Source organism: Acinonyx jubatus, chromosome D1, assembly GCF_027475565.1.
Source record: "Acinonyx jubatus isolate Ajub_Pintada_27869175 chromosome D1, VMU_Ajub_asm_v1.0, whole genome shotgun sequence".
In the NCBI taxonomy this organism is placed as follows: Eukaryota; Metazoa; Chordata; class Mammalia; order Carnivora; family Felidae; genus Acinonyx; species Acinonyx jubatus.
Window position 1 is genome coordinate 111,458,208 of NC_069390.1, and position 20,402 is coordinate 111,478,609.

At 38.5% G+C, this 20,402-nt stretch overlaps 1 protein-coding gene across 8 annotated transcripts in view; it reads right to left on the minus strand.

The window, feature by feature from the left end:
• Positions 1–20,402, minus strand: part of DYNC2H1 (dynein cytoplasmic 2 heavy chain 1) — a 340,312-nt gene that overhangs the window by 255,985 nt on the left and 63,925 nt on the right. For 7 of the 8 annotated variants that reach the window (XR_008290731.1, XM_027051992.2, XM_053204184.1 and 4 more), the window contains exons 37-47: positions 19,081–19,280; positions 17,058–17,322; positions 15,532–15,739; positions 13,666–13,795; positions 7,973–8,128; positions 6,943–7,202; positions 5,868–6,114; positions 4,717–4,868; positions 3,599–3,743; positions 2,082–2,184; positions 1,354–1,521 (exon numbers count right to left, since the gene is read on the minus strand). Coding sequence is in view for 7 of the 8 variants with exons in the window: in XM_027051992.2 (XP_026907793.2) it covers positions 1,354–1,521; positions 2,082–2,184; positions 3,599–3,743; positions 4,717–4,868; positions 5,868–6,114; positions 6,943–7,202; positions 7,973–8,128; positions 13,666–13,795; positions 15,532–15,739; positions 17,058–17,322; positions 19,081–19,280 (2,034 nt within the window). In the remaining variant the exon portion in view is untranslated. The remainder of the gene's footprint in view (positions 1–1,353; positions 1,522–2,081; positions 2,185–3,598; positions 3,744–4,716; positions 4,869–5,867; positions 6,115–6,942; positions 7,203–7,972; positions 8,129–13,665; positions 13,796–15,531; positions 15,740–17,057; positions 17,323–19,080; positions 19,281–20,402) is intronic. The other variant, XM_053204186.1, reaches the window with a different exon arrangement.

Consider the following 20,402-nt stretch of genomic DNA (forward strand, 5'->3'; position numbering starts at 1 on the left):
CACTATCAATAGCTACCATTGCAAACAAAGACTTTCACATCTGCATCTACCACTAGATTACACGTTTCTTGAGCACAGGAATGTATCTCATTTATTTTTAACTCTCCAAGATTAAATTTTTCTTAATACTCCACTATGTGAAAATCTTATTTGCCTACACAGAACATATATCAAGGCTATACTTTTTTTAAAATGCAATCTTTCCTTGAAAAGTAAAATGGTAAGGGAAAAAAAGCATATATTATTTACTGAGTCCTACAAAGGAGTCTCTGAAAGATAACAAACGCTAGAGAATTCAGATACCCAATAAGACACTGACACTATCTAAGGCCCAAAGGACATGCTCCTTTCTCTGCAAGAAGAGACACTACACACACAATTCTCAGACTGAGAAAGACCGCACCGGTTAGAAAACAAAGCTCTCCACGCCACACAATGAGAACTCCAGGAAGCCCTGACAAACCCACACTCAAAATCAAGCCAACTTCCAACTACCACCAGGCACGCCAACCTGCCTCACTTCTCCAACTCACTTCCTGATTCTGAAACTCTAGCAGCTCCAAGAAAATTCCCTCTGTCAGGCTCAACATCTTCCTAACAGTCCAGATCCCCTTTGGCTGTATGCAACCATGACCCTGGGACCAGTCAAATCTGGTAACGTAGATGTAGAACGTACTACATGAGACAGTCTAACGGGATAGAAACTCATTTTGCAGCTTGAAAGGGGTTTATTGGAAAATACTTCCATGTTACGGTCTCCACGTTACGGTACCAAAAGCCCTTTCGCTGTGATGGCTTTCCAATCACACAAACCACCCCCTGAGCAATCTTCAGAGCGCAGCCTGGTGATTAAGCGGTAACAGATGCCAAAGCAACTGGGCTGCTGGCGGGGAGTGGCGTTACACGCAGCCTGTCCTACCAGGGGCGAAGCCAGTAACCAGAGCCTGAGAGAAGCTCTATGCTGACGATGTCCTGAGCAGTGACAGCCAGGAGAATGCAAAGCTTAACTATAATCAAAATACGGATTTTCCCAATGGTCTCAAAGTTTCCTACACATATGGCTTGAGAAAAACATTTGCCAGTAAAAATCCTTCAGGAAATAGAATTCTGAATTAAAAATATAAAACACTATGGCTAAATCCAAGAAAACAATTATTGTCATTATATTTTATTTAGCATATGATTATTGAAATCTAGCAAAAAGGAAAAGAGCATTTGCTTATAGTTTAAAAAAACATTAAAATTATCCAAACTTTTCACTTGTATAGTATATGAAATCATGCTATTAGTAAGAAAAATAAGGGTACGGTTCTCAAAACATTTATATATTCACATAAACTCCACAAAGATTACCTGCCATATTATCTAATATATCTGAGCCCCAATCTCCTTGAAACACTGATGTTAAAATGCTGTCAAATAAATGAAGTTCCTTTGCACCAACAATTTTGTCACGAAATAAGCGCCGTGCTTCATACGCTACGATTTCTAACACATAATCTAGTGGATGGTTTGAGGACCCTAAAAAAGAGAACATTTTCTTTAGTTCTAAGAAAGTTCAAATGACTTGCAAATAGTCTGTTTCAACACAGTATTAGAAAGAAATAAAGAATGAGAATCTGCATACCATCACGTTGGCGTCAGATACAAAGAAGAAAAGGGGAAAAAATTAAAATTCAATGTGTTAATAAGTTGGTAAAGTTGTTTTGATCATTTATAAAATACAGTAAGCATCATTATCCCTAGTTCAATAAAAATACTAATTCTAAAAAGAGTATCAAACACGAATAATGATTTTATTTTTCCCAAATCAAATTTTAACAGTGACGATCATAAAGTTTAGAAGAAAAGCCACGATGTTATATTTCAATATTAAGGTTTAAATTGAATGTTAATGTTTAAATTTAATATTAACATAATTTTAATTGTAATTTTTAGAATACTGTCATCAATTAAATACTCATTTAACATACCTATTACAAACACAGTACATAACATAAACACACACGTGCGCACACACAGATACGCTGTGGCATTCCAGAGAAAGGTAAGTGATTTAAAATAATGAAAGCAAACCTTACCTCCTTCTAAATCGTATCTGAATAAGCCAAGAACCCACTGGGTAAGGATGCACGGAGTAAACAAATAGTGACTATAATCATCAACTGTAAATCTGGCCCGTACCTGGAAAAGACAGTGCAGTAAACCATCTGTCTGCTGTCTAAATATGTAATATGTAAGTATTTGTAATATATTTCCAAATATGTAATAATGCTATAAGCTTTTCAGTCACCGTAGACTCACAGGAATTCCCAATTTGTACTAGTCAGTAGAAACTGTATTTCAATAGAACTGATTTCCGTAGTTATCTTAATATTTTATGCATTTAAAAACATCCAACAGGGGCTGTTCAAAGGCTTCAGCAAACTGCAAAGGCTGACCACAGAAAAAATAACATGAGAGGTAAAGAACCATGCCAAGGAAAGGGGCCTGAGGAAGGCAAACCTAAGCTTTCTGCACAGGGGCTGCGATGCCACAGCCCCGCAGGTCCCGGAAAACACAGCTCCCAGCATTGGGAACTCCAGAGCTGCCTTCTGCTCACAGAGTCACTGAACTTCTAAGGGACCACAGTGTCACTGCCTGATGCACAACCCGCCGGGACCGGTGCCTTCCCTCCCCCACCCACAGAGCCACTGCTCTCATTGTGGCCTTGGTCACGTAACATCTCCATTCACTCAAAATCGAAACAAAGGAACCCTTGCCTGCTGACTCTACTTCCCCACTTCTACTCCAAACTACACGGGGCACCTTCCACACATACCAACCTGACTTTCACACACCGGTCCCTTTTCCTAGGAAGATCCTTCCTCTCTAGCCACATTGAATTTCTGTTCACTTTTCAAAACTCACATCACACTTCCGCTCTCCTTAACAACTACCATGCACAACAAAGTTACTCACTTCTACACTGTCTCTGCAACTTGTGCATGTTGTCACTGTTACATTCATCACACTGTATTAATAGTTCACGTACGTGACTGGGCCCCTCACTGGACTGTGAGCTTCCAGAGAACAGAGACTCCATCATCTCTGCACCCTTAGGACCAGTGCTAGAAAAGGAGGTACTCAACAGACGTCTTCTGCATCCGCAATGCCTGTTTTTAGCACTGTCCCCACTTTGCCGAGGAAACACACTTGAGACATTTCCTCACAGGCAACAAGAAAGAAAGAAACCTCAAAGACTACTCCGGGTTTGAAGCCTAGAGGACAGAAACTGATGGAAGTCAGGAGAAAGATGTAGTTTGGGAAAGAAGAAGAACATTCTGAACATGCTTTTAGCAGGTAACAGAATAACCAACCATCTACCAGTGATCCATTCATTCAATACTGACTGTCTATTAGAAACCGTGCCAGGGGAGTCAATAGTGAAGAAAGCACACGGAGCACATGCCCTCACAGAGCCCACTCCCCAAGTAGAAAAGTCTAGTAAAGAAGAGGGAAAGAAAGCTGAAGTGTCGACATAAGCCAGCACTAAAGGCAGTCCTTTGGGACGGGAACCAATAGACATGGTAAGAACAACATAAATGAATATATATACCTGTTCATACACTTGTACCATAGACCCTGCTAAGAGATAGATTTTTGATGAAGAACCCCAAATAGGATGATTCTTCAGATTTTTATATAGAACTGGTTCCAAATATGCTCCATAGATTGTCTGTAATTGCTCTCTTTCTGGGTAACTGAAAAAGGACATATCAGAAAATTATTTTAGAAGAATCAACGTTCTAAATTATTTTAATGTTCACTTACAGCAGTGGTTTTCCCAATGTGCTGCCCTGAGATTTAGACACCAGAGGTTTCCCCGGGGACTAAGGACAGGCTCATGGTCCCTACTCTGACTTCAACCACATTAGACCTCTCTACATATCTGCTGTGAAACAGGGGGTCCTATCAGAAGATCCCAGTGAAATTACTTAGAAACACAATTATTTGAAAACCATGATCTTTAGAAAAGACAAAAAGGTATATTTTTCTCAAGAAAAAAAGTATTTTGAGTCGAGTAGAGCCTACCCATAGAGCACTAATCCATCTCAGAACCATAAAAGTAGAACTATTCACACAAATGAAATCAACTTGTTTCTCTCAAACCGAAATCTATTTCATTACAGCTTAACTGATGGCTTTAACACTTCTGAAAGTAGAATGTTATAGATGGTTATAGTTTCAATTAGCATGAAAATAAGATTGTGTAGGCCCAATGGAACACAGGACAAGTGCTATAACCATACAGCCCGCAAGTCCCTGGGACAACGATGGGCCGTGGCACTGGATGCACGCGTCAGGGTTAATGCCGCCACGGCGAACGTGACCGACTCCACCTCGTGCACTCTGCATAAAATGGGTACTGCTTTTGTTTTATGAAACCCATAAAATATTTAATTCTAAAATCGACCATTCAAATTCCTAACACTGATATGATATTTTAGAACAGAAATAATACAAAACAGTTGTGTTTTATTTCTAATATTTACGAAGAGCTGATTAACACCTTCAGTTTAGGAAGGACAGGGAAAAAAATATCAGAACTTAAGTTCTGAGTATTTTTATATTCTTCATTTTGAGGAAATATCATTAATGGATACCTTCAATAAAATTCAAATATATAAGACAGCTCCCCAAAGGAAAAACAATGAAAAACACAGAGATACATACTCCACAGCACAGAGACGGACAATAGAAGTAAATCGGGTGGTAAGCTTATGTCTTCCCAGTCTTCCTCCAGCTGACATGGAAGCCACAATGTGAATATTTTCTAAACCAACCCATTCCAAATTTTCATCATAAAATCCTTGATATGTCAATACCTATTTGAAAATAAATGTATTTTAAATGTTTTATGCTTAGGATTTTTCTAATTCTGATAGAAAAATTTTTTGCACGAAATTCAAGTGTTTCCAAATGCAGCCATCATCCTCTATCCAACTCAAGAATTTAAGCTTGAAGAATACTCTTGAAGACTATGTATTCAATTAATGTTAGCTGAATGAGCCTCATTTTAAAAATGTTTTTTCTAATAAACATTAAAAACCAGATGACACTATAAATCTACCAGCAATTATCGGGAAAAAAGTAAAAGAAATCAGGAAAAACATAAGGAAAATATTTTGGTTTTCTTCTATAAATTTTGTATCATATTCTACGGTTACATAGTAAAGCTAAATTTGAACCCACAGAAACAGAATAAACTCTAATGTAGACGTTAGGGCTTCTAATGTAATGGAAACCACACTGACAGAACATATGGTCTCCAACCTTTGCCATTCCACAGGTAAAGACGGAGAGCCATGAGCTGAAGAAGCCAGAGAGGGGCACGAGTCTACCTGTTCTCTGAAGAAGGAATTACGAGAAAAATGAAGCCACAACTCCCCCTAAATCCCACATCCACCCCAGCTTCTGCTTCCCTGCTATTTAGGAATAAAGGACAGGTAATAAGCATAGGGCAAGGCTGTTTTCACTCTTCCTGTCATGTATCACCTCCACATAATACTAACTTTTACAAGGAAGAAGGTCGAAGAAAGTAGCTTTCTAGGGGCGCCTGGCTGGCTCAGTTGGTGCAGCACGAGACTCTTGATCTCAGGTCGTGAGTTCAAGCCCTGCGTTGGGTGGAGATATTACTTAAAAATAAAAACTTTAAAAAGAAAAAAGACAGCCCGGGAACAAGATCGCTACATGCGTCAGGGGTTGAGTTTCCATTAACATACTGGACAAAACCGGCCCTGAGGAGGAAAGCGGGTTTTCTAAGGAAAGGTAATGAAATTAAGTTGTTTCCAGTTATATCCTAACATTCAAGCAATAAGACCCACCTGTTGTAGGAAAGCAACCAAAGTACTGGTCCCCCACTTATCCAGCTTGGGCAGGTTGAGATCTTTCAAGTACAAAACAAGTCTTTCGCAGTCTTTCGGTCTGTACACCCGACCGGTGTTGGTGCTGATCACCAGGCAAGTCTGGCTCAGCTTCTGCAGGAGGTGTCGAGGCGTGGTCTGCGCGCTACAGTGAACCGTGGTGATCTGAGTGGACCGGAGCTGGGAAAAGGCGTGTCTCAGCAGCATCCTGGGAGAGGAAGGACATTTGCCTTTGTGTGTTGAACGTGCTCAAATATAACATGCCGCTTATATTCCACATAAAATTCCTCTTTTTATAAATATTGCAGTTTCTAAATTATATATGATGATGTTTACAGGGAAAGTGGTAAACACGGATGTGGCTTAACAAACAGGCAACTTTCTAATTTTTACAATATAAAAAAATACATTTGTATGTTAAAGCACCCTTGAAACTCCTTCAGCAAAAACAAAGTTTACAGAAATAATTTAATTTGATAAAGTACATACAAAAGATACCAACTGGTTCCCTATAGTTGAAGAGTTAAAAAAAAAAAGTACAACGATTTTATAGAATTTTTAAATTCCTACTAAAAATGTGAACCTAATAAGCCATGTCTCTTTTCCTTTCAGAAACTACACTCAGTAGACACGAAAAACAGCTGAATTACACTGATATAAAAGCTATTTTTAAGTAGAAAGCTAACTTCAAGATTCATTTTTTATAACTAAAGCAAATAATAATGTGTAAATATATCGAAGGGGTTCAGTTTTTGTGGTGATTGTACACTCATTTTCTTTTGAAGACTATCTTACCAGATCGTTCTCTTTCCCCTAGAAAACACATAACCTGGCAGGAAAAAAAAGATATATTCTTCTCTAATCTAATCTAAAGTCGTATTATTTCTACAAGTAGTGACAATGGAAAGAGTCCTCCATGAAAATGTAAATGCTACTTTAACCAAAAGAAAGGTAACAGGGCTGTGAAACGATTTCACGTGAGGAGAGGAGTACAAATCCACAATATGCACTTCAGTCAACATTTTTCTGCTCTTACCCTTTGCCACATCCTTCTGGTCCTACAAGAATAAATGGCTGTTTAGTATCAGAACTTAACCAGGGTTTGAAATAATCCAGGCCTCGCTGCATGTCAGGAATCTGAATGACGGGGAGAGTTTGGCTGTTGCTGAAATCATCGGCGGTCAAGTTTTCCGGCTTCTTCAGCACATAAGATGCTAGTCGCCCCCGACCTGAGTCATAGTAGGTATCCATTGGTTTGTGAGGGTCTGGAGGAGACTCTCGTGCCCAAGTAAAAACCTTAAGAGGAAAAAGTTGTGATAGATACTCCAACTCCACGAGTATGTGAAATTTTAGTTCTTCAAAGTAAATGTCCCAAAGTCAGTCATCTTAGTTTAACAACAAAAATTTGCTACCAAATATCTTTGATAATTAAGATAACATTTTATGTCAATTATTCTTCTCTAAATCATCACTGAGGCAAAAAATATAAGTCATCTAGTCTGCACATACACCAAGATATAAATACATTCAACTTTTAAATGACGTGGGTTTTTTTTATGTTTATTTTTGAGAAATAGAGAGTGTGAGTGGGGAAGGGGCAGAGGGAGAGGAGGACAGTGGCTCTGAAATATACCTTTAAATTTATTAAGGAAAATATGCTGAATCCATCCTGGCATTTTTAACTGCCAAAACTGTTCTGGTTAAGCACATGGTTAAAAATATGTATTATTCTACAATTAAAAATGATTTAAATAATTATATTTAGTCATATGGCTAAGTAGCCTCAAACATGTCTAACAATAAAGATATGGTCCAAACTACAGCCTGTTAAAACATTACTTTATAAAATTTTAATAAAATCATAAAATATCATAAACTAGTTCAAAGGAGAAAGTAAGTATATATGTTTATATGTACATATCGATAAACGCATTATTATTCTATTGAATGCTTCATTTCAAAAGTAACAGGCTTAGTACAGCTACAAATCACTATATTTTGACAAGTAGGAGTCGATGAAAATTAAAGAAAACACTGACTGAACACATGTGTTAAATATGCATCACCTCTTTGGTGAACTCCAGGCGGGATTTCATGTTCAGGTTTCCACCAAGCCCCCGTATGAGACTAATAACAAACTGCTCATGATTTCTGCATCCACGAAGATGTGACAAACCATTCATCACAGTCCCAACCAAACTGGTTTCAACCACATAGTCATTCTGTTGATTAAAATCCATGGACAGACAAAAAACAAATATTATCATGGAAACCCAGAGATTTACATTCACACATCTTTTCAATTATGATCTTTAAATATATCCCTCCATTCAAGGTGTAGAAAGTTTACATTTGATTCAGTTTATACATATAAATTTTGAAATTAAGATGTAATCATAAAAATGCAATTGTCTATTTCTAGCTTCAAGTGCTAGATATATACTTTAACTAGATATATACTTTACTTCCTAAGTCTGAAGAATATAAAAGTACATCACTGGTCTGAAAATAACAGTCCCTCATAATCTCTTCCTGATAAAGAGGAAGCTAGAGGTAAGGGCTCGATCAAAGACCCTGGACATTAAAGGCTCGTAAAAGTGAACTTAACACAAAAAAACATCTGAAGTTAGCTCTTTACACAGACTTTTAAAATGAAACTTTGGGGTGCAGTGTGTACATGACTTTGATCTGTGGGCCCCTGGGACCCCTGTGTAACTGCCAGAGGTTAAAAGGGGTAAAGGTTCTCATTCATTCAATCTCTAAGTATTTACTGAGACCCAATTATGCATTAGGATGTCCATGTGGTGCTAGGTGTTTTCTTTAAAAAAAAAAAAAAAAAAAAAAGGTGAATTTCCCAGAGAACTTATGTTCCTGTCACTCAAGTCCAGTAGAGAACATGGTCAACAACTTATGGTAAAAGCTACAGAGGAGCAAGGCGCCTGGGTGGCTCAGTTGGTTGAGTGTCCGACTTCAGCTCAGGTCATGATCTCATGGTGCATGGGTTCGAGCCCCGCGTTGGGCTCTGTGCTGATAGTTCAGAGCCTGGAGCCTGCTTTGGAGTCTGTGTTTTCTTCTCTCTTAACCACCGCCCCCCCTCCCGCTTGCGCGCGCATACCCATGTGCTCTCTTGCGCTCTCTCTTTCCCCCTCTCTCTCCCTCACTCTCAAAAATAAACGCTAAAAAAAATTATCGGTTAAAAAAAAAAAAAAAGGCTACAGAGGAGAAGAGAGTAACTCAGAGAGCTTAAGCCTCTTTGTAAAAGGGGACAGTGAAACTGACACCTGAAGGATGAGATCCGCAGGGCATGCAGAGAGGGTAGCATATGCAAATGTAAGCCACCAGTGTGGGTAAGAAATTAAAAGCAGCTTATGCCTGAGTAAGCAAAGGAGAGTAAGCTGAAGTCAAAGGGATGGGCAAGGGCCAGAATATACACAAGTGCACAGGCCATGGAAAGGGTGCAAATTTTATTTTCACTACTTATAAGGTGTTTTAAATAAGAGGGTAAAAAGATCCAATTTGCATTTTTTTCAAGATCACTCTGCCTGCAAAAGAAATGTTTCTACAAGATTGTATAAATGGGAGGAAGACCAGGAAAAAGGAAAAGATGAGGAGAAATCCAGCTGCCTCAGCCATACTAAGAGTTCTACACTTTAAAGGCAATATATTTATTTCTGCATTGTCTAATTTGCTGAATTAATACAAGAAAGAAAAACTCTAGTTAAAATCAAATCAGCATTTGGTTGGAGTATTCATGACAGTCTAGCTCTCAGAACATGAACACAGTGAACAAACTACAAAATAAGAAGGAAGGAAGTCTCAACACATAAAAAAAATTTCAAACTGTAACAGGGACCTGACCTCAAAACAATCAGTTTATTTTCTAACTGAATCTTTGGTATATCCACTCTATGGCTTGACCATCTTATCTGGTCATTGTATCTATAGCCACAAAACCCCTACATACCAATCTGTCCCATCCAGTGTTCTATTTCTGTTTCTAACATCAACAGCATACAAGTGGATGACCTCAAAGTATTTGTCCTAGAGAGCCTTATTAGGCTCTGTATATTCTATATGAATGAAATAACATATCTGCTGAAAAGTTGCTACAAGGGAGGCAGCAGGTATTTAAGGCAGTACATAAACTCTCATTCATTCATTACTCCATGATGGTACTTGGTTCTGGGGATACAATAAAATGTGGTCCTGCCCTCCAAGGGGCTTGGAGTTGAATGCACGCAGTTATACTAGCAAGGAGGAGACCGATCTGTCAGACTGAGGGCTGGAAGGAATGGTCCTCTCCCCGAGGCCTCCAGGAACCCATTCATGTGCGTCTTCTCCTCACAAATCCCTATCCCTCCATCTCATCCTTACAGACAGGAAAGAGACACCTTGAGAAAACTCAAGTGAGATCTCCACTTTTCTGTCATTCTACAATCTTCTACAATGACTACTAAGTCAACTTCAGGTTAATAATCAGATACTTTCAGAAAGTACTTTCAATGCTACCTATTTCCTCTACTTTTTTATATGTTTACATTTTTCATAGAAACAATGACATACAAGAAAAAAAAACTGAAAAAATCGTATAGAATATCGGAAAGCCCTACATTGTCTTCTGTGCACGTCAAACTTCTATTCATGCTTCAAATTCAGAACTACGTGTTATCAACTTTTTGAACTCTTCTGGAGGATGGTAACACTCTTTTCATCCTGTTTATTTTTCTAAATCTCATTTTTCTCCATTAGGCAAATCCCTCCCCAAGGAAACAGACTGTCCGATTAATGTCCACCTCTTAAAGTCTTATCTAGTCCTATGCTTGATACGTATACTAGATACCCATTAATTTTTTGAATAAACAGATGTTTTTAATAACATTGTAAATAACTCATCACCCTTTTTCTACTGTAGTATTAACTTGACATAGTTTTTAGCATGAAATATATGCTGGTACTTATTGACAGTGAAATGTAACAGCAAGATGGTTTTACTAGAAACATGAGAGATTCCACTATTCAAGATTTTTAGGTAAGCAGTTCAAGATAGTGTAGGTCAGAGAATTAAAGTGTCTTAAGACTACCATAACAAATTCTCAACAAGATACTAGCAAATCAAATCCAACAGATTAAATAAATTATTCACCATGGTCAAGTGCGATCTATTCCTGGGCTGCTGGGGTGGTTCAATATTTGCAAATCAATAAACGTGCTATACCACAATAAAGGATTGATGAAAACCATATGATCCTGTCAATAGATGCAGAAAAAGCATTTGACAAAATATAGCATCTTTTTTTGATAAAAACCCTCAACAACGTAGGGATAGATGGGACATATATCAACATCATAAAGGCCATATGTGAAAGACCCACAGCTTGTATCATCTTCAATGGGGAAAAAGTGAGAGCCATTGTCAGGAACAAGACAAGGATGTCCACTCCCACAGTTACAATCTACCATACTACTGGAAGTCCTAGCCTCAGCAATTAGACAACAACAACAACAACAACAAGGCATCCAAATCGCCAAAGAAGTCAAACTTTCACTATTTGTAGATGACATGATACTCTACGTAGAAAACCCAAAAGACTCCACAAAAAAACAATTGCTAGAATACATGAACTCAACAAAATTTCAGGATATAAAATCAACGTACAGAAACCAGTTGCATTTTTATACACTAATAATGAAGCAGCAAAAAAAATAAATCAATAAAATAACCAAGGAATTGATCCCATTTGCAACTGCACCAAAAACCATAAGATATCTAGGAACAAACCTATCCAAAGAGGTAGAAGATCTGTACTCTGAAAACTACAGAACACTTATGAGAGAAGTTGAAGAGGACACAAAGAAATGGGAAAACATTCCATGCTCATGGATAGGAAGTACAAATATTGTTAAAATGTCTACACTATCCAAAGCAATCTACACATTCAGTGCAATCCCTAACAAAATAACACCTGCATTCTTCACAGAGCTAGAACAAACAATCCTAAAATCTATATGGAACCAGAAAAGACCCCGAATACCCAAAGCGATCTTGAAAAAGAAAACCAAAGCAGGAGGTATCACAGTCCCAGACTTCAAGCTATACTACAAAGCTGTAATCATCAAGAAAGTACAGTACTGGCACAAGAACAGACCGTGAGATCAATGGAACAGAATAGAGAACCCGAAATGGACCCACAACAGTATGTCCAACTAATCTTTGACAAAGCAGGAAAGAATACCCAACAGAATAAAGACGGTCTCTTCAGCAAGTGGTGCTCGGAAAACTGGACAGCGACATGCAGAAGAATGAACCTGGACCACTTTCTTACACCGATACCCAAAAATAAACTCAAAATGGATGAAGGAAAACCTCTCTGACGTTGGCCTCAGCAAGTTCTTACTTAACATGACTCTGGAGGCAAGGGAAACAAAAGCAAACATGAACTATTGGGACATCATCAAGATAAAAAACTTCTATACAGTGAAGGAAACAGTCAGCAAAACTATAAGGCAGCCTACAGAATGGGAGAAGATATTTGCAAACGACGTATCTGATAAACGGTTAGTATCCAAAATCTATACAGAACTTATCAAACTCAACACCCAAAAAACAAATAATCCAGTGAAGAAATGGGCAAAAGACACAAATAGACACTTCTCCAAAGAAGACATCCAGATCACCAACTGACACATGAAAAAATGCTCAACATCACTCATCATACAGGAAATACAAATCAAAACCACAATGAGATACCACCTCACACCTGTCAGAACGGCTAACGTTAACAACTCAGGCAACAATAGATGTTGGCGAACATGCAGAGAAAGAGGATCTCTCTTGCACTGCTGGTGGGAATGCAAACTGGTGCAGCCACTCTGGAAAGAAGTATGGAAGTTCCTCAAAAAATTAAAAATAGAACTACCCTATGACCCAGCAATTGCACTACTGGGTATTTACACAAAGGATACAAAAATACTGATTCAGTGGGGTACATGTACCCCAATGTTTATAGCAGCACTATCAACAGTAGCCAAATTATGTAAAGAGCCCATTTCTCCATGGACAGATGAATGGATAAAGAAGATGTGGTGTGTATATACACACACACACACACATACACAGAGACACAATGGAGTATTACTCAGCCATCAAAACGAATGAAATCTTGCCATTTGAAATGATGTGGATGGAGCTAGTGTATTCTGCTAACAAAATAAGACAGAGAAAAACAAATATCATATGATTTCACTCATATGTGGAATTTAGTAAACAAAACAGATGAATATGTGGGAAGGGGGGAGAGAAGAGACGGAAACAAACCATAAGAGACTCTGTTTTTTTTATTTCTTTAAGGTATTTATTTATTTATTTATTTATTTATTTATTTATTTATTTGAGGGAGAGAGACCGTAAGAGACTCTTAACGAGAGAGAATAAATTGAGGGCTGATGGAGGGAGGTGGGTGAGGGATGGGGACTAAGGAGGGCGCTCGCTGTGATGAGCCCTGGGTGATGTTAAGTGATGAATCATGAATTCTACTCCTGAAACCAATATCGCACTGTATGTTAACTGATTAGAAGTTAAATAAAAATTTGAAGGGAAAAAAAGATTACTATAGTAAAAAGTTAAAAGCCAAGACAATGAGCAGGAGAGCAATGAGGACACCTAGCTGTCCCTGTACCCCACATCCTGGCTGAGCATCACATCTTCATCGTTATTCTTCTTGCCTAAATGGTTAATTATGAAATATTACGGCTAACTTACCTGCTTCAGAACCCACTGTAAAGCCTTTTCAAAGTAATCTCCAATCCAGCTCTCAAGATTATTCCTATAACTAGGAGGCTGATTCTTCAACCAAGATTTTATCAGAGAATTAACGTCTGTCTCTTCATCGCTGAAATAGATTAACAAACATGTAAGAAATTATTTAGGAAGACAATGTCAGTGTGCTTTCAAAATAAACTCCTGCTCCAATAAACATTATTCTACAGGTATTGTATCTGCTTATATATGAGACTTGATTTTAATTATTTCTATATGTATATGTGTGTGTATATTAGTGATATATGTACACACACACATATGTATACGTATATACATATGTCATTTTCTGTAAAATAAAGCAAATAAATTTCATCAATATTATAAACACAAATTAAAGAGGAATTACATACACACAGGTTAGCCAAAACCTGATCTAAATCCTTAGGAACAAAGAAACAGAGAATCCCAAGTCCCATCCCAGACTTAGTGGAACAAAATCTCCACTCTAACAAAATTCCTGGGTGATTCAAACACACAACAGAGTTCAAGGACACCTGTACCTTAATGCAGATCTTTAAAAATATTTTTTCTTCTTCTCTATCCCAAAAAAGGCCAACTACCTAAATTCTCATGCCACTAATTAAAACTCAAAGATCTTCCCGAAGTAAAATAGGATTCTTTTAGCAAAGCACCTAATTGTATGTCACATCCAATGAATTAAATTAAATTTAACACTAACATCTTATTCAAAACTATAGCTTAAATAACTATAAAAAACGATGGCAAACACAACTGCTAGATTAATAATTTTAGAATTGACAAGGGCTCAATATTTTGCCATTCCCTGCAATGTTGATGTTCTCATATGCGACTACTGTACATGATTTCTAAAATCAGCTTATTCTTCCTATTTGTTCTTCAAGCGTCTTCCAAACATGCTGAGGAAGAAAGAAAACATTAAGTGAAGAGGTTTCCAGTTGTGAAACAAAAGGCTGCACCACAGGGCCTATTCATCCTAGGTTAGCCCTAAAATTCTATCAATCTAAGATCTATGATAAAAATATTGCTACTTAGTTTTAGATTATTAGCCTCTAGCTCATATCTAGTATGTTCACTTCTTTGCACTTAGTTCTAACATTTAAACAAAGGAATAGTGGGGCAACTGGGGGGCTCACTCAGTTGGGCATCCAACTCTTGGTTTCAGGTCAGATCATGACTTCACAGTCATGAGTTCGAGCCCCAAGTCGGCCTCTACACTGACAGGACAAAGCCTGCTGGGGATTCTCTCCCTGTCTTTTTCTCTCTGGCCCTCCCCTACATGTACTCTCTCTCAAAATAAATAAACTTTAAAAAAAAAGAGGGACAATACTTTTAAAAAACGGGAGGGAAGGCGCCTGGGTGGCTCAGTCGGTTGAGCATGTGACTTGGTTTCAGCTCAGGTCATTATCTCGTAGTTTCATGAGTTCGAGCTCCACGTTGGTAGTTCAGAGCCCGCTGATAGTTCAGAGCCCGCTTGGGACTCTCTCTCTCCCTCTCTCTCTGCCCACCCCCCATTCATGCTGTCTCTGTCTCTTTAAGAAATAAACTTTAAAAAAAAAAGAGAAAACAAAACCAATTACTTTTTCACTTAAGCAAACAAAAATATTTAATAACTGTACTATGCCTGAACTGCTCAAACAATTTAACTGCAATAAAACAGAAACTCTCTGAATGAATTAAAACCCAGTAAGAAAAGAAGCTAATCAAAAATGAGGACAATGCATATTTATATACTATTCATACAACACTTACTTCACTTAGCTATGAAACCAAACTAATAACTGAAGAATATCCTAATATAATACTCGCAAATGCCTTATGGTTTACCTAAGAAAGATCATGCCCATTCTAGATATTGTGGCTGGCGAGGCACAACTTAAATCATGAGTTTCGAACACAAAGTTAACATTTGGGCCGAACTGAATCCTTTCTCCACTGGGCATAGTGAGGAGTCGATTGTCATCCAGAACAGAATTCAGAGATTCTATCCATTCAGGGTCAATATCGCCGTCACATATTATCCATGAGCTGACATCTGTTTTCCAAACAAAAAAGAGGTAAAACACAAATACGTGCAGTGATGACAATTAAAAATAAGCAATAAAATAATTATCTTCTTCTTTAGAAGTAATGTCCAGGAAGTGTGATTTTATATTACTGCGTCAGAACACCAGGAGCACAAGTTGAACAAGCTGATATTTTCCACGTGAATCTGCACTACAAACGTCCTGGAGGCTGAACACCCAAAGGAAGTCTTGGCTCAGGTGGCCAGAGACCTGGTTACGTACCGTGTGGTAACGTTCTACTCACCCAACACACAACTGGAATCTCGCTAAACACAAGATGGTGTGCAAGACTTGGGGATCACCCGCCCCATGACCTTGGCACATATTGTCCACACCCTTGTCTTCCGCCACGTCCTAAGAATGTATGAGTGCTTGCTACGTCACATCTCTTGTAGAAAATACAGGAAGTCCATTTTTAGCATCCTACCTGAGAAATACAAAACTCACCTGATTTCTTTGGTATATAAAAAGGTGACCTCAAAGGGGAGAAGCAGCGCTGTGTACAGAGGTCTTTTCAGAGACAAACCTTTCTTTTTTATCCATCCTTCCTAAACTGAGAGCAGTTTCAACTTGAACTTGGACATTTGAAACCGTCAAAGAAGAAACTATCACCAATGAAAGTGTGAAAAGTAAATACAGGCAATGTCTGGATTTGCCCCAGTGTGATATTATTAACTTCAGTGAAAATGAAAAACCTCACTGAAATCTCTTCTAGTGTCACACAGTTCTAAACGTTTCACTCATGGGCTTAGAAAAACAACTGTTAATTACAATCTAACAAAAACTGGAGAGTCTTCTCAGACCCTGGCCAAAAATTCCTTTAAAGATCAAGCCAGACATTTGAGACCAGGAAGTCTACAGTTTTACGACTTAAATTTTCAAAATTATTCAAAGCACTGTATTGAAATTAATGCGTGAAAAGTGTTCACATACACACACACAACCAATTTTAATCCCAAATAAAAATTTGTCATCTTGCTTATTTATGAGGCACTAAGTAATGCATCAACCCAGCAAAGATTTTATATTTTTTTCAGTATATTAATGTAGTTGTGAATCACACGTCACCCAGACTACTCTGAGTTTCTATTCTAACGGAAGCTCCTATAGTGTGGAGATCAACATGACAGCACATGTTGGGTCCCTCTGAAATAAAATACCAAACAACATCGTTTACAAGGCAGTTTATGGTCACATGTAAGACTTGAGAGGGACAGCAGTAAAGACAATTCTATCATCCTCTAAAAATCATGAAGTACAACAAGGAGTCACAGGACACGGACCAACCTTGAGGTTCCCGAACGACTTGGCGAGCGCTGTTTGTCAAAACGCCGTCCGACCATTCCCGTGTGTCCATGTCAATGTGGCCTAACAGCTGATGTCTAGGCATGGCTTTGGGGTTCATGGTGTACTGTTTCACCACTCTGCCAATTCTACAAAGTGCTGCCCTTAACATCCTCCAAAGGGTTGACTTTCCAGCACCACTTGGACCAACAATGACCACTCCCATCCTCTGGCATAACTGCTCATATAATTCTAAAGCCTTCTTGATCTAGTAGAAAGGAGACATGTTTGAATATGGCTAATAGAACATAATCATGCACAGTCCTGTTCTCACTCTCTAACAACTGTCGTATTCCAAACACATAAAATTAAGTCTTTGATTTCTTCAGTGTAAGATACAGCCTTAAATAAGAGTACACCTAAATAAATCTGAACACATTTGCAGGGTCATCTTTAAATCCAGTATTTCTTTAAAAGAAACAAGTATGCTTCCCAAGTCATTGGACAATACAATATGTTCATTATTTTCTTCACTCATTCATTCAAATATATTCATTATTTTATTCACTTGCTGATGCATTCATTTATGTCCTATATCTCTCAAAAAAAAAAAAAGGGAGATAAAACCTGAGGGAAAAATGTTCATTTTGAACACACACTTGCGCTACATACAAAAGCTACTAAAAAGAATTTCTCCTAAGAAATCATCAAAGTAGGGGCGCCTGGGTGGCGCAGTCGGTTAAGCGTCCGACTTCAGCCAGGTCACGATCTCGTGGTCCATGGGTTCGAGCCCCACGTCGGGCTCTGGGCTGATGGCTCAGAGCCTGGAGCCTATTTCTGATTCTGTGTCTCCCTCTCTCTCTGCCCCTCCCCCGTTCATGCTCTGTCTCTCTCTGTCCCAAAAATAAATAAATGTTGAAAAAAAAAAAAAAAAGAAATCATCAAAGTAAAACATCAGAAGTAATGTAATCAATTATCAAAAATATGCATGATGGTCTATTATATGCCAGGCTGGGGCACCTGGTGGGTGAGTCAGTTAAGCATCCAACTTCAGCTCATGTCATAATCTCACAGTTTGTGGGTTCGAGTCCCACGTCGGGCTCTGTGCTGACAGTTCGGAGCCCGGAGCCTGCTTCAGATTCTGTGTGTCCCACTCTCACTCCCTCTCTCTGCCCCTCCCCTGCTCATGCGCTCTCGCTCTCTCTCTCTCTCTCTCAACTGAATAAACATTAAAAAAAAAAAAAAATGTAGGGGTACCCGGGTGGCTCAGTCAGTTAAATGCCCAACTTCAGGTCAGGTCATGATATCACAGTTCGTGAGTTCGAACCCCATATCAGGCTCTGTGCTGACAGCTCGGAGCCTGGAGCCTGCTTCGGATTCTGTGTCTCCCTCTCTCTCTGCCCCTCCCCCACTCGCACTCAGTCTCTGCCTCTCAAAAATAAACAAACGTTAAAATAATGACTTATTATGTGCCAGGCTCTGTAACAGGCACTAGGAGTAAAATACTGAATGAAAAGAGACATGGATTCCACCTTCCATGAACACTAATATCTGGTGGGGAAAATCAGTATTAGTCAAACATACAATTAAGCATTAATAAGTACACATAAAGAAGTAATGAAAATACTCAGCAAGGAAACCTAATGTGGACTCAAAGATCAGGGAAGGCTTCCCCGAGTTAGCAAGATTAAAATGGACAGATAAGGGGCGCCTGGGTGGCTCAGTCAGTTGAGCGTCCGACTTCAGCTCAGGTCACAGTCTCACGGTCTGTGAGTTCAAGCCCCGCATGAGGCTCTGTGCTGACAGCCTGGAGCCTGGAGCCCCGAGCCTGCTTTGGATTCTGTGTCTCCCTCTCTCTCTGACCCTCCCCTGTTCATGCTCTGTCTGTCTCTGTCTCAAAAATAAAGAAACATTAAAAAAAATTTTTAAAAACAATAAAACAAAATGGACAGATGAAAGATAAAGATTATTAATAAGGAAGTAGCCAAAAGAAAGGATCAACATATTATAAAATATTGACAGGTACCTGATTTGGTATGATTTCATAATTGGCTTCCTCGAAGACATGCTGTAACGCAGACCTGAGCTCATCATATTCTACTTCTTTAAAGTCGATCCCAGGAAATACATCTTTAATCAGTGCATCAAACCGTGCGCAATCAGCAAATGTAAACTTTGACATTGTATTAAGCCTCAATGCTTGTACCACAATATGACTTTCATCAACTAGAGAAAAAGTTTCATTTTAAAATGGTTAGTTACTGACTTCAGAAAGTTTCAGTGACTGTAAAACAGTCGTTGAGAGCCGTGATACCCATTATTAGTTATGACATAGATGTGCAAGAACCTAGAAACAGTTAAAGCCACATGCTACCACGGGAACTGGCATGCTCACCTTACTTACTGTCTTGTCTGCTGAGAAATAAAGATCCCTAGGTACAGCTCGGGACTCTCTTCCGCAGAACTTGAGTCCCAGCATTGCCAGACTTTAATCAATAATAAAAATCACGATCACTTATATTTGTATAAAACTTTACCATTTGTATGTGATCCTTATAATAACTGCATCAAGTAAGGGGGTATTGCCATTTTTACTCTGATTTTATCTATGAGAATAACGAATCTCTAAGGGATCAAGTGATATACCTGCGAAGGCACAGCAGTATTAGAGCTGGGATATTCACACCCAGACCAATGCATTCCAGACTCAAGTGCCTCCAAATATACCAAAACTGCCCCCTCCCAGAGATATTAAGTCCCGAGACTAACAACTAACAAACTGAGCAATAATTTTTAATCAGCCTTACTCAGAACTGTTTACAAATCCATCCCTTAAACAAATACAAATGCTAATATCATTGTTAGATTCTTATTTTTTCAAGGATAATAATTAGCTGCAGATTGATAACACATATCTATGAAGGCAAGAAACTATCTTTTAAAGTCCGATATTTCTCCAAAATTGCTTAATATTCCCATATTTAACTGTAAGCAAAGAGGCATGGCCATACTGGAGTTTAAGCACTGAACTCGTTAATAAGCCATTTTGATTACCACAGGTATGGTTTCAACATTTCTCAACAATCAGCAGAGACAGACAACAGAAAAACAGTAATTTAAGCAACTCACCAAATGACTATCTTCCCTGGCAAATGCCAACCCAATAATAAAGCTAAAGCAACTTTCTTTTCTAATATGTAGACTCTGATCATTTTAAGTCCAAATAGATAATTTCACATGGTCCCTTTTTCTATGTTGTCTTATTTTCAGTGTTTTAACTTAGTTTTACTGGCATCTGAAGAGCTGAATATTCAGCCGTTCATGAAAGCACACATCCATGGGTGAGGG